At 51.2% G+C, this 14,418-nt stretch overlaps 1 protein-coding gene across 1 annotated transcript; it reads left to right on the forward strand.

Annotated features, from left to right (window-relative positions):
- Positions 1-8,512: 8,512 nt before the first annotated feature.
- Ndufb7 (NADH:ubiquinone oxidoreductase subunit B7) lies at positions 8,513-14,394 on the forward strand. The gene is made up of 3 exons (XM_006993058.3): positions 8,513-8,693; positions 13,741-13,909; positions 14,203-14,394. The coding sequence occupies exons 1-3, from the start codon at positions 8,582-8,584 to the stop codon at positions 14,333-14,335; spliced, it is 414 nt and encodes a 137-aa protein (XP_006993120.1). The 5' UTR covers positions 8,513-8,581; the 3' UTR covers positions 14,336-14,394.
- The last annotated feature ends 24 nt before the right edge of the window (positions 14,395-14,418 follow it).

A 14,418-nucleotide genomic window follows, 5' to 3' on the forward strand; every position in this document is an offset into this window, starting at 1 on the left:
TATTTCTTTCTTTAGGTTAGGAAAGTTTTCTTTTATGATTTTGTTGAATATATTTTCTGTGCCTTTGAGTTGGTATTCTTCTCCTTCTTCTATCCCTATTATTCTTAGGTTTGGTCTTTTCATGGTGTCCCAAATTTCCTGGACGTTTTGTGTTAGGACTTTTTTGTCTTTATTGTTTTCTTTGACTGACGAATCTATTTTCTCTACCGTGTCTTCAGTGCCAGAGATTCTCTGGTCCTGTCTACCTCTGCAGTCCGCTGCCGGGCCTGTATGTCTCTGCCGGCTGCCGCTGGGCCTGTATGTCCCTGTCGGCCACCACTGCCGGGCCCGTCTACCTCTGTGGGCAGCCTCCGCGGGCCTACCTGCATCTGCTTGTCTCCACCGCCGTGCCTGTCTACCTCTGTGGACCGCCGCTGGGCCTGAATGTCTCTGCCGGCTCCCTCCGGGACTGAATGTCCCTGTCGGCCGCTGCCGCCGGGCCTGTCTACCACTGCTGGCCACCTCCACAGGCCTACCTGCGTCTGCTTGTCTCCACCGCCGGGCCTGTCTTCCTCTGTGGGCCACTGCTGGGCCCGTCTCCCTGTTTCCTTTATTAGTTTAGCATCCAGGAGATACAGGTGACCAATTGCAGAGGGCATTTAACAGTAATTGATTTTTATATTAAAGTCTGTTTTTTGCAGAGTCTAGACCCTTTTTGAGTCTGGAGGTGTGAATGCTTCTGGACTGTTACTGCTACTTACTGTCTGGGTGTACTTGATGATCCTTGGCCTCCGGCTCTATAGTGGTCCTGTAACAATTAGCTGAGTAGTTAATTGGACGTTTGAGTATATTATTAGAGACACAGAGGGAAATAGATGCACCAGAATATGGTCAATAGAGACAGGAGAGGGAACCAGGAAGGAAAAACTTGTGGGGTGAAACCTCATTCTTCTGGAATTGGTGACAAGGCAGTGGATCCTGGTGTCTCTGGAACTCGAGAGAGCAGGGCCCTGTCTGTGTCACTGTGTATGAGGAGGAATTCTCCTGGGGTGAGGGTAAAATAAAAGGCTTCATGTGAGACAGGTGAATCCAGTGGGGAAAGCCCTCGAGCTTAGCAGCTGAGGGGGTTACAAGAATTACCTTGAAGGGTCCCTGCCATTTAGGGGGAAGGGGTGAGGGGCACTGGCCTGGAGGGGAAAGAAGGACCTGATCCCCAGTGTGGATTTGGGGTGGGCATGGGTTATCACATGGTTGAGGTAAGGAATGGCCAGCGAAGTTCCACAGGAGAGAACGAAGATGACAGGGTAAGGGGGTTAAGAGGTGGTCAGGGAGAGGTGACGGTTTGGATAGGAGACCCGGTGTTACAGCCGGTCTCCCACACGTGAGTCTGAGCAGCGAAATTGGAAGGGGCCACTTAGGAAGGGCCCTGAGCCTGAAAAGGGCTAGAGGCAATGATTTTACCCAGTCAAGGTGCAGTTCCTGTGACATCTTAGTAAGAATGGATTTTAAAGACAGATTGGTGTATCACACCTTCCCTGAGGACTGAGGACGGTACAGGATATAAAAATGACAATGAATATTAAGGGCCTTAGCTACTGTCTGGGAAATCTGGGAGGTGAACTCTGGACCATTATCAGACTCTAGAGAGGCAGGGATCCCAAACCAGGTGGTGGCACACGCCTTTAATCCCAGCACTCAGGAGGCAGAGGCAGGCGGATCTCTGTGAGTTTGAGGCCAGCGTGGGCTACAAAACGAGTTCTAGGAAAGGCGCAAAACTACACAGAGAAACCCTGTCTTGAAAAAAACAGGGCCTGGAGAGATGGCTCAGTGGTTAAGAGCACTGACTGCTCTTCCACAGGTCCTGAGTTCAATTCCCGGCAACCACATGGTGGCTCACAACCATCTGTAATGAGATCTGGTGCCCTCATCTGGCCTGCAGGCACATATGCTGTATACATAATAAATAAATAAATAAATAAATAAATAAATAAATAAATAAATAAATAAATAAATAAATCTTAAAAAAAAAGAAAGAAACTGGATATGCCTCCACCCAATTCAAAAATGAGTCCACCATCACAAGGAGACATTTAATTCACCTGACAGTGGGCATATGGGTAAAGTCGAGCTGCCAGTTGGTCCCTGGAAGGGAACCTCTAGCCTGGTGGGTCGGAAAAAGCTGACTTCTGTACTTGGTATTGGGATCTGGTTTTTGGCAAATCTCACAAGAGGCAGTAATAGTTCTTAAGAACTGTAAGTCCTCAGAGGTGGGCTGCAGGTGGGTTTTTATGAATTGAGACAGAGAAAGACTATTAGGGTGAAAGAGCTGGTGTAGATAGGAAAGAATTTGCCTAGTGTCAGGGGTTCCCTGTGAGGATGTGGGTTGCACTGTATGGATTCCTGTGGTGAGTGGGATGGGTCTTGGCCCTGGAGGGCCACTGTCCTGGCTGCCTGGTCAGCCTGGTTATTTCCCTTAGAGATGATGGAGCTATCAGTCTGATGAGACCGGTAGTGGATAAATCCTGTAGCCTTGGGGAGATGGGAAGCTTTTAGCATGGCTATTATTTGGCCTGAGTTAGATGTGGATCCTCCCTTGGCTGTAAGGAGCCCACGCTCTCTCCAAATAGCAGCGTGGGACAGGAGGATATGAAAAGCATATCTGCAGTCTGTGTAAACATTTAGGGATTGTCCGTGCCAATGGAAGGCACGGGTGAGGGCTATCAGCTCAGCCTGTTGGTTAGTGGTGTGTGTGGGTGATGCCTGTGCTTCTACCACCCCAGTGTCTGACACTGTGGCATGGCCCACTTTATGGGTCCAAGTCATGTCACCAATGTCATTTATTACGGAGCACAATGTTAGTTAAGTGGCACTGTTTACCATGCGAGAAAAGCCATGAGGCACAACAAAACCCACTATAAGAGTTTATTAAGGGAATAGAGAGGGGTTGTGCATAGGCCTATGGAATGACTGTGCAGGAAGAGAAGGAAGGAAGAGGTGGAACTTGCTTTTATAGGTCCCCCACCCCCACCCCGCAACCACTCCCCCCCCCTCTGCCCCCGCACATGCACATCTGGGCTTACATAGCTAGGTCATGCATGCGCATAGATTACATGCTCACACTGCAAGCAAATTATGTGATCATGCAGTGCACAGATTTTGTAGGACGTAAGGCCCTGGGATGACTAAGCATCTTGCCTGGCTACTGGACATCACATGTGCAGTCATGTAGCTGGGGGAGTGGCTAGGAATTCTAACACTGCATGTCTCAGCAGTCCCAGTCTGGTGCTGGAGTCCATGAGGCTGAATGTCTCAGCAGCCCCAGTCTGGTGCTGGAGTCCATGAGGCTGAATGTCTCAGCAGCCCCAGTCTGGTGCTGGAGTCCTACAGAGCTACTGGTCTTCAGTCTATACTGGAATCCCAAAGAAGTAGATTCCAATGCCAGAAAAGGATGCCTCAGCAACAGGACAGATGAACTTGTCAGCATTGAGTGAGGGCGAATAGGCAAAAAGCAAAAGCTTCCTTACTCCATGTCCTTTCATGTGGGCTGCCACCAGAAGGTATGGCCCAGATTTGGGATGGGTCTTCCTGTTTCAAATGATCAATCAGGAAAAAATTCCTCACGTGTAGTCATCTGCTTGGGTTTTAGCTGATTCCAGATGTAGTAAAGTTGACAACCAAGATTGGCCATTACAGACAGACTCTGTGTGTGACACACAGAGAGAGATTAATGTGAGTATGTGTGTCACAGGGAGACACAGAGAAAGAAAGAGGGAGCTTGAATGTGTGTGAGACACAAAAAGTGTGTGTGTGACAGAGTCAGAGAGCAGGGGTGTGACAGAGAGACAGAGTATATAATACAGACAGAGACAGAAAGTCAATGTGCTGTATGTGACAGGCAAGGGTATGTGTGACTGAATGAAAGAGACAGCGTGTGTGTGTGTGTGTGTGTGTGTGTGTGTGTGTGTGTGTGTGTAAAAGAAACATAGACACACGGAGAGATAGGGAGCTTGAGTGCACATAAAACACAGGGAAAGTCAGAGAGTCAAAGAGGAGAAGAGAGACGGAGAGCATGTGTATGGTACACAGAGAGTCAGGGACAGAGAGACAGAAACCGAAGTTACGTGCGAGACACAGACAGAGAGTGTGTGACACAGAAAGAAACAAAGAGTGTGTGTGTGAGTGTGTGTGTGTGTGTGTGTGTGTGTGTGTGTATAACACACATAGAGGGACAGAAAAAGTGTGTGCGTGTGACAGAGAGAGACAGAGCACGGGTATGACACACTGAAGGGCTTAAACTTTCCCACTTTTACAACTGAATTTAGGTTTCAGTTCTCCGAGTGGGACAAACAGGTGTCTCTCCCAATAAAGGGCCGTTTATCAACAAATTACATTCAGGGACGAGGGAGAGCTCGAACAAGGCCCGAGTGAGCCCCACAAGGTCTCAAGGACAGTTCCTGCAACCCCCTTGAGACTTACCCAAGGATGTCCAAAGATAGAACCTTGGCCAATTAAAAGTATACTAATGTAACTGCTGTTAGCTTAACCAATCATGTTTGAGGTGACCTAACCGTCCCTGAAATTCCCCTAGCTGCATTTAAAAGGAGCCTGCACACTCCTGTGGGGGAGGGGGAGCAGTGCCATTCTGTACAGGCGAAGGACTCCACATATGCTGGTAAATAAACACTCTTTGCTATTTGAGTCGTCAGCATTTTCTCAGACTCCACAACACAAAGAGGCAGGGGCAGAAAACATGTGTGTGACACAGACACACAGAGAGAGATACAGAATTGTGTGGCACAGAGACAAATAGAGACAGAGCATATGTGTGACAGAGAAAGAAAAAGACAGTATATCTATGTGAGACACACAGAGACAGGGATGTAAGTGACACAAAGAGACAGGGAGAGAAGTGTGTGTGACACAGAGGCAGTGTGTTTACGTGTGACACAGAGACAATGCGCGTGTGACAGAAACAGAGTAAGACATACAAAGAAAGACTGAGAGTGTGAAAGACACAGAGACACGGAGAGAGACAGCCTGTGTGACAAAGAGAGACAGGCAGAGGTAGGCAGACAGACACACAGACAGAGACAGACACACAGACAGAGACAGTGTGTGTAACACAAAGAGAACCTGTGTATTTGTGACCGAGACGGGAAGAGGCTGACAGTGTGTGAGACACAGAGAGGCAGACACTAGAAGAGACAGAGAGAGAAAGGATACAAAGAGGATGTGTGTGACACAGAGACAGAGAAAATCCTAACTCTGGAAACACACACTCAGACACGGAACCTGGAGGAATGGAGCTGGAGCTGACCTGGAAGCCTCCTCCCGGAGAACTACCCCCTAATATCTGAAGAGACTGCACAACCTCACACAGGAGAAAAAACATTAAAGAGCTGACTACGTGCCTGGAGTGCCCGTGGAGCACGCAACGCTCTTGTGGCAAGGTGCATGCTAGGCCTAGGGGACAGCCAGCAGCCATCTAATGGGTCTCTAGGCATGCTCAGCAGGGGGGACTTCAGGCCTGCTGCTGTAAACCTAGCCCCCTACCCACGGCTGGGGAAGCCACCGACCCTAGAGGAGAACCTCCTACTGAGATTCTCCTAAAGCAGTGTAAGTTTTTAACTGCATTCTAAATAGTTATCCTTATACACAAAGACAAGTGAAGCTCTCGCCCTTCAGCAATGCTTATTTTTTGCAGCAGACGAAGACCATTACAGAAATCCACAGCTGGTCAATATACAGAAAACAACGGACCATGGGATGCTCAATCTAAATTAATGCATCTACAATGCAACTTGTCCATCTAAGGCTCAGGGGACACTGTGGAAGAGAAGCCAAAAAAGATTGTGCGAGCCAGAGGACCAGGACCTCTGCTGTGAGGTGGCGTCTTCTATATACAACATGCAATCTGCTCACATAAGATCTCAACATGACCAGCACAACAACACTAGTTGGTGCCAACTAGTTATGAAAGCTCACAAGGTCTCATCACTAGATAAAGAGCTACAGGCAGTTGATGGCTGAGAGTAGAGGCATCTGGACCTGCCACAGAGGACCAGGAAAAGCCCACAGGGCCTCGACACTACACAAAGAACTATAGGCAACTAAGAAATGCAGAGAGCAGGAGAGGCAGTCTTCCCCAGGAAGACACCAACTGGTTGTCTAGTGCCAAACCGTCAGTGCTGAAAACAGACATACCAGTAACATTATACAGACTGAGCAGGCTATACTTAGGAATATATATGTATATACATACATGCATGAAATAGCAATTCATGAAAAAAGAGGCCATTAATAACTTGAAAGAGAGCATGGGGAGGTATATGGGAGGGTTTGGAGGGAGAAAATGGAAGGGAGAAATATAATTATATTCTAAGCTCAAAAATTAAAAACAAGCCAGATGATGATGGTGCACGTCTTGAGTCCCAGCACTTGGGAGGCAGAAGCAGGTAGATCTCTGTGAGTTCGAGGCCAGCCTGGTTGACAGAACAAGTACCAGAACAGCCAGGGCCATACAGAGAAACCCTGTCTCAAAGAAACAAAAATAAATAAATAGAAAAGCTTAAAAAAAAAAGAAAAAGGGAAATAGAGATACAGATAGTATTGTGTGCATGTATATGTGTAGAGAGAGACACACAGAGAGAAAAGTGTGGGTGTGTTTGTGTGTAGCACTCAGAGAGAGAGAGACAGAGAGAGAGAAATGCCTCAGTCAATTTTAAAGTGCTGTCTTGGAACCACAAGAACCTATGTTTGACCTCAAGAAGCCAGGGTACACTAGCTGGTTTTTATGTCAACTTGACATCGCTTAGAGTGATTTCGGAATAGAGAACCTCAGTTGAGAAAATGCCCCCACCAGACTGGCCTGTGGGAAAGCCTGCAATACATTTTCTTATTTACTGATTGGTGTGGGAGGTCCCCATTGTGGGTGGTGGCACCCCTGGGGTGGTGGCCATGGGCACTATAAGAAAGCAGGTTGAGCAAGCCAGTAAAGAGATCTCCTCCGTGGCCTCTGCATCAGTTCCTGCCTCCAGGTTCTCGACCTGCCTGTCTTCCTGCCTTGACTTCCCTGCATGGTGCACTACACCCTGTAAAATGAACCTTTCCTCTCCAAGTTGCTTTTGTTTGCAGTGTTTCATCACAGCAATGGAAACCAAAACTAAAAGACCGTGTAAAAAAGACGCTGGGCAAGGCAGCGCATGCTCGCAAACCCAGCACAGAGGAGGCAAAGACAGGAGGCCCCCTGAGGCGAGCTGACCAGCCAGCCTGGGGACCTAGTCTGGACTCAGGAAGGAGACGTTCTGAAAAGAGAAGCTTCCCTGGTTCAGGACTTCACTTCAGTCTGAGTCAAATATGCTGTCCCTGACAGAGCAAGACACGGAGCAGGGGAGGACTCACCCTGACAGGTGGCACAGAAGAAGGACTCCATCCCTCCTTGGAAGCAAGGAAGAGAGTGGTTCCTTCAGAAGCTCTAGGAAGACCCTGGGAAGAGCAGCAGGTCTGCTCGCCTTCATCAGGGTTTGGCTCTCAGGGTGCCGGGGGAGAGCACTCCCTTACCGTGTTCTAGCCCAGGGTCACAAAGGTACTGTTTTGGGGACAGCTGGGAGGAAGGCTCAGTCACAACATGGTTGCTTTACAAACCCAAGGACCTAAGCTCTAAACTCAGTCCCCAAGCCCCACGAAAGAAAAATTTGGGTGTGGTGGCACATGCTTACAATTCCAGGACCAGACAGGCAGATAGTTAAATCTCTTGGACCTCCTGACCAGCCAGCCTGTCCTACTTGGGGAGTTCAAAGCCAGTGTGAGACAGTCTCAAACAAGATGGACCATGCCAGAGTAATGACATCCAAAGCTGACCTCTGACCAGCAAATGTACTCATATGCACACGTACACATGTGCATACACACCGGCACTCCTATGAAAAGTGTTTGGAGGTTGGGAGGTTGGAAGTGGTGGTGTACTTCAATGATAGAGCACTTGTCTACCATGTGCTAGGCTTTGGGGTCTCTTCCAACACCAAAAAAAAAAAAAAAAAAGGAAAAGGAAAAGAAAAGAAGGAAAAGAAAAAAAATTAATGAGCCAGGCGGTGGTGGCACACGCCTTTAATCCCAGCACTCGGGAGACAGAGGCAGGGGGATCTCTGTGAGTCCGAGGCCAGCCTGGGCTACAGAGTGAGTTCCAGGACAGGCTCCAAAGCTACACAGAGAAACCCTGTCTTGAAAGACAGAAAAAAAAAAAAAAAAAAAGAATGAGCTTGGGAGATGGTTTCCGTGTATGAAATGCCTGCCATGCAAGCATGTGGAACAGAGGGTCCACAACACCCATGTAAACGGCAGGCTTGGTGGCACACATTTGTAATCCTAGCACTGAGCAGAGAGAGCACAGACGGGCGCCCCTGGAGCTCCCTGGACAGCCAGGCAGTCTAGCCAACCGGCGTCCGCCACACCCGCCCTGTCTCCTCCACACCGCCAGGGGGTGCCAGCAGGCCAGGACTGCTTCCCCCACCGCTCATCTCCATGACCCGGAAGCCAAGGAACAGTGCTTCCAGGTAGGAGCGAGGTGACCCCGGCTGCCAAAGGAGGGTGAAGCAGAGCAGCTATGGGGGCGCATCTAGCCCGGCGCTATGTCTGGGACGCCTCGGTGGAGCCTGACCCCCTGCAGATGCCCAGCTTCCCGCCGGACTACGGCTTCCCGGATCGCAAGGAGCGCGGTGAGCTCAGAGCGCAGGCGCGACTGCAGACCCCGCGAAACTCGGTGCTGCCTGTGTGCAGAGGGTCGGTGGGGTCGGGAGGGCGCCTGACCTCCTTCAACGTGGAGGCTTTGCGTGCATGGCTGGAGCAAAGGCTTGGGACAGGACAGCCGATTGCGCGAAAACGAGGCTGCGCAGGTGCTCTTCGTCCTGGGCACAGCGCGGAGCATAGGGACGTGTTCTTTGCATCCCCATACAGGTGTCGCTCATATTTGGCTACGTACAAGAGTACAAGGTCGGGGTGGGACGGTCATGCCGTGCATCTGTCCCGTCTAGTGGGATGGTGCTGGGGGTGGAACCCAGGACCTTTTGTGTACATGCACGGCTCTTGTTCTTCCTATGTGGGAAAATCACAGGCTTACAGAGTGACAGCTCTGGGCAGAGCCCCGTTTTGGCACTTGGGGTGCCCCATGGTAGCAGAGAAACACTGGCGCGGTCTTCGGGGAGCCCACTGGGCAAGCAGATCTGACAGAAGCAAAACTTGAGGTGTGGAAGCCAAGGCTAAAAGAAGCATGTATATGGAACTGATGAGGCTGGCTCCAGGGACGGGTGGAGCCCTCACTTGTAAGCAGAAGAAAGACACAAATTTGCATTGCCAAAAGGTTTGTGGTGTAGGCTGGGAGATGGCTCAGTCCGGAAAGTGCTTGCCATGCAAGCATGGGGACCCGAGTCCCCTGTGGAACCGTGAGCAAAAGTCTGTCTTCTCACCCCAGGGAGGGAAGCAATGACAGAGCAAGGTAAGGGTAGCACTGAAGTCCAGCTTGGTGAACCAGTGAGCTCTACTGCAGTCACAGGAGCAGATGACAAAGACAGCTGCCATCACCAAAAGCCTACCCAGCATGAGGGACCACTCCTTTAATCTGCTTCCCCCAGGGAGCTTGGTTGAGCTGAGCTGGTCTAAGCTTGGGGAAGGAGTGGCCTGGTGAATCGGGTCCATTTCAGGGTTTCCTAAAGCTGTTGTTTACTTCCTGTTTAAGAAGCTCTGCTCCCTGGCTTGGTAGTGCACACCTTTACTCCTGGCGCTCAGGAGGCAGAGGCAGGTCAATCTCTGTGAGTTCCAGGCCAGTCTGGTCTACAAAGCAAATTCTAGGACATCCAGGGCTACACAGAGAAACCCTGACTTGAAACAAAAACAAACAACAACAACAAAAAAAAAAAAAGGTTTTATGTGGGAGAAAACTGTCACACATGTCAAAGGCTGGTGGAGCTATCCGTGTGCTCCCAGTACAGGGGAGATAGAGGTGGTTCCGGGGACCTCATTGCCAGTCAGTCTAGCTAGTAAGTGAGCTCTAAGTTCTGTGAAAACTTGTCTCATACGGTGGGTGAATAATTAGAGGAGACATCTAACTCTGTCTTCTGGCCTACACACAAACACACACAGTCTTAGTGACTACTCAGTAGGTGATGGCTTGTAGACAAGGAACCCTCCGAGGGATGGAGTCCAAGGACATGCATCTGGGTATGCTGGGAGGTAGTGTAATCACTCAGGGTCCTGACCCATGGAGTCCTTCAGCCCCAACTGAGCCTGCAACCCATCTATCCACCTGACTGCACCTGACAGCCTGCTTTGCCCATAGTCAGCTTTGGAAATAACCAGCACTCCCTACCTCCGGCTTGGCTAAACCAAAACCCTGGTCAAACTAACTCAGCCAGCCCTATGGCCCTAGTATCCGGGTTCCTCCCTCATCGGACCCCTTCCTGGTTGCTGTGGAGTCAGACTGGTTTAACTCACAGCCTTTCCCTTCAGCCTCTGGAGCACGGAGGTCACAGCCCCGTGTGCTCAGTGACACCAGCCTTTGGACACCTCCACAGTTCTTTAAGCCTCTCCCTGAACCTTGGGCATGCTCCTGTAGGAAAACAGGAACGGCTTCCCTCCCCTTCCCATGCGTCCTCAAACTCCTCCTCACCCTGGCCTGGCAGAGCCCCCATTTCAGGTGAACCCCCTTATATCCTCCATCCCCCTTTACAACGCAAGGACTCTGCTCTGGAATCCCTGCAGTCTCCTGTGGGCATGCCAACACACTGCCTATCCATAGTTAACATCCTCCTGGACCCAGACATGGTGGAGGGACATCATGAGTCCTGGAGTACACAGCAGTCCGTCTCAGAAACACGTGTAAAATCCCATCCTGGCCCAGCTCCTCCGGCTTCCCCTTTCACTGAAGGGCTTCTTCAAAGCTCCCCAGCCAGATCACTAAGCCCTACCGTCATTCCTCGGTTCTACCTTGATCACCTCCATCTCCCTGGACTTTCACTCATTCTTCCTCAGCTCCCTGTTGGATGCCCTGAAGCTGAGGCCCTGTCCTGGAGACAGCTCACAATTACCTTGTGTGCAGCAGTACTGCCAAACTGATCTCCAAGGGAAGCCTTAACCTTGAACTTGGGATGACATTGCTGGCTTGTTCTCTTTTATTGCTGTTTGTGTTAGTTGTAGTGTGTGAACGTGTACGCACCCATGAATGTTGGCCAGAAGTCCGCATTCAGGGTTTTTTCTTCAAATCACTCTTCACCTTCTCTCTCCCCAGAACCACCACCACCCTCCACTGCCACCTTAATTTTTAAGACAGGGTTTCATTCTGTAGCACAGGCTGGCCTCAAACTCCAGATCCCCCTCCGCCTAGCCTCTTTAAGTGCTGAGATCATAGGAGAAAGCCAACAGGCCCAGCCAGAATTTTGTTTGCTTTAGAGATAGGATCTTGCTATATAGCACAGGCTAGCCTCAAACTTAAAAGCCTCTTACCTCAGCCTCTGAAGTGCTTAGGTTCCTGGTATGCACCCCTCTGCAGTCTTGGAGCTCTGCCCTCCCCTCACTTGCCCAGTCACTGTAAAGGACAGTTCCACCTTCCTTGGGTTCAGGCCCAAACCCAGGTGAAGCCCTAACCCCAGTCCTATCGCCTCAAGGCTTTGTCACCGTTCTACCTGGAAGGCTCTTTCCACAGGCGTCTTCTCATGGCCCCACTGTGGGAGCCCATTTTCAGGTTCCCTAGTGGCTTTCTCCAGCAGGTCTGCATAGAGAGGATGATTGGACCACGGGCCTGAGTGCAGGTGTTTTGTAACTAGCAAGGGGGAGGTCTTTTGCTCCACCCCTTGGCATTGTTATAAACAGACCTTTGGAATAAAGTTCTGGGCCGATGGATAAGGATGCAGGCCCACCCGAGTCTATCCTGTGTTTTTTCTGTTTCTCTCCCCTATTTCTAACCAAGTCTCTTATCCCTCATCCCTCAAGAGTGCTGGGGTAAATAAGTGTGGGGGCTGGTCCCCCACACCCCCCTTTCCAGCACTCCCTACCCTTGGTTTTTGGTTTTATGTTTTTTCTCCCCAGTCAGTAAGGCTGCCAGACAATGAGTGTATTCTACCTACTTGTCTCCCTCTGAAGACAGATACCATCTACCCGCCTGGCTCCGGACTACATTCCTTAACTTAGCAGGCAGCCGTGTGCTGAAACCTTGCTGCTAGCCTGTTGTAAACTGGAGATGAGAGGCAGGAGCTTGGGTTGCTAACCTGAGCTCCAGGTTGGGTGGCTCCAGCAAGAGCCTGCCTGCCTGCAAAGTGAGCCCCTGGGCCTGGAGTAGAGGTGTAGCATGGAGGGACCAACTTCATCAGCCAACTAGGGTAACAAATCAGAGGTGAGGGTCAGACCTTGTGACGTTGTGGAGAAGATGCTTACTGTTTGGGTTTGGAAAACAGAATTGGGAGGAGATCCGGGGAGGGTGCAACAAAGACAGGAAAACCTGCCCAGGTTGACAGGTGCCCTGAGTCACAACTGGGCACCAGGTTAGAAGCTCAAAAAGGGCACAAGGACCTGAGCCCATGTGAGAAAGAGGCCGGTAGCTGGAAGCAGAGTGGGACAACAGCCCTGAGAGGAAGACCGGCAGTGACTGGATGTGGTGGTGTTTGTGCAGTGGTGAAGACTTCCCAAGGCTTCACACATTCGAGGCAAACACTCTACCACTGACTTTATTTTATTTTATTTTGATTATGTGTCTGTATAGAGATTCGGCCATAAGAGTTCAGGTGCCAGACAAGGCCAGAGAGGGCATTAGATCCCCTAGAGCTGGAGTTACAAGCAGTGGTTATGAGCTGCCCAGCATGGGTTTGGGGAACAAAACCCCAGTTCTCTGCAAGAGCTCGTAACCACTGAGCCGTTTCTCTAGCCAGCTGGCCAACTTTTGTATATTGATTCAACATGAGTTCTTCCTCCTAAGTTGCCCACATTGGCCTTGAACCCACTCTGTAGCTCTCCTGCCTCAGCCTCCTGAGTAGCTGAGGTGACAGGCCTGGAACCACCAGGCCTTCTGTGGGAACATGTTTTAATGCAATCAAAGGGCTAGGACCAAGGCACAGGTGGAGAGGCAGGCCTGTAGACCCAGCGAATCGGGTCCTGCTGAGTTGACGGTATGGGATTGTGGGGCACAGTGGGTACAGGCTGGGATATGACAACTATTCCTAAGCCAGTGATGGACATCCCAGCCCCGAGCTGGATACTCAATGTGCACCACATACATGGTGATGTTTATGTCAGCATCAGACCCCATACAATGACAGTTCCAAGTCCTGTAAGCTAGTGACGAACCTATCTTGTTCAAGTACACTATGCTGGTTGCACTGGCCCACCTAATGATGCATTCCTGAGACACTTGTCACCACAGCTCTGTTCGCTTAGTTGACAGCCTGGCAGCATGTCCATGCTGGAACTGGCATCTTTCTGTGGTGGGGAAGCAGGGGCTGAGGGTGAACACTGAGCTCCACCTCCTTCGGGACTTTTTGGAAGATAGCGTCACTGGAGGAAGGGATGTGAGAGCCCTCTGTACTGTTTAGATGCCCAAAAGGAACAGTCACCCTCCCTTCTGCCAGGGCCTGGCCATAATCCGAATGGGTTCTGCTAAGCCCATGAGGGACACCCTGGTATGTGGCCTCATTTGTGCCATGTGCACCCTGGGGGTTGGTGGAGTGGGTTGGTGGAGTTGGGGGCTGGCTCTGGTGCTGAGAGCCTCACCACTCCCCACAGTGATGGTGGCCACGCAACAGGAGATGAACGATGCCCAGCTGACGCTGCAGCAACGTGACTACTGCGCCCACTACCTCATCCGGCTGCTGAAGTGCAAGCGGGACAGCTTCCCCAACTTCGTGGCTTGCAAGCATGAGCAGCACGACTGGGATTACTGCGAGCACCTGGAGTGAGCCTGCCCTGCCCTGCCCCTGCCCCTGCCCTGCCCCTGCCCCTGCCCCTGCCCTGCCCTGCCCCTGCCCCTGCCCCTGCCCCTGCCCCTGCCCTGCCCTGCCCCTGCCCCTGCCCCTGCCCCTGCCCCTGCCCCTGCCCCTGCGGGCACCCCACAGGGAGGGGCGAGGGGCTGGAGCCACCTGAGGGGCAGGCCAGAATTCCAGCTGGGGGGGGGAGGGTTTCCTGGTGGCTGGGAATGGAGCCGGGCCAGGGCCTGTGGCACTGAGACCCTCTCTGTTCTGCCCTCAGCTATGTGAAGCGAATGAAGGAGTTTGAACGTGAACGGCGACTGCTCCAGAGGAAGAAGCGGAGGGAAGAGAAGGCGCAGCGGATAGCCCAAGGCCAGGGAGAAGGAGAGGTGGGCCCTGAGATGGCCCTCTAGGGGTAACCCACCTGCCTCTGGACCTACAGTGAAATAAAAGCTTTGGGTCACCTGCCTAACCCTCGTGTGTACTGCCTCAAGGG

Source organism: Peromyscus maniculatus, chromosome 5 (genome assembly GCF_049852395.1).
Source record: "Peromyscus maniculatus bairdii isolate BWxNUB_F1_BW_parent chromosome 5, HU_Pman_BW_mat_3.1, whole genome shotgun sequence".
Classification (NCBI taxonomy): domain Eukaryota; kingdom Metazoa; phylum Chordata; class Mammalia; order Rodentia; family Cricetidae; genus Peromyscus; species Peromyscus maniculatus.

Excerpts from the sequence above, each read along its gene's own strand:
- Ndufb7 (XM_006993058.3), top strand. The coding sequence starts at position 8,582 with ATGGGGGCGCATCTAGCCCGGCGCTATGTCTGGGACGCCTCGGTGGAG. Across the intron at positions 8,694-13,740 it reads CCCGGATCGCAAGGAGCGCG|TGATGGTGGCCACGCAACAG; the intron begins GTGAGCTCAGAG and ends CACTCCCCACAG. Across the intron at positions 13,910-14,202 it reads GATTACTGCGAGCACCTGGA|CTATGTGAAGCGAATGAAGG; the intron begins GTGAGCCTGCCC and ends TTCTGCCCTCAG.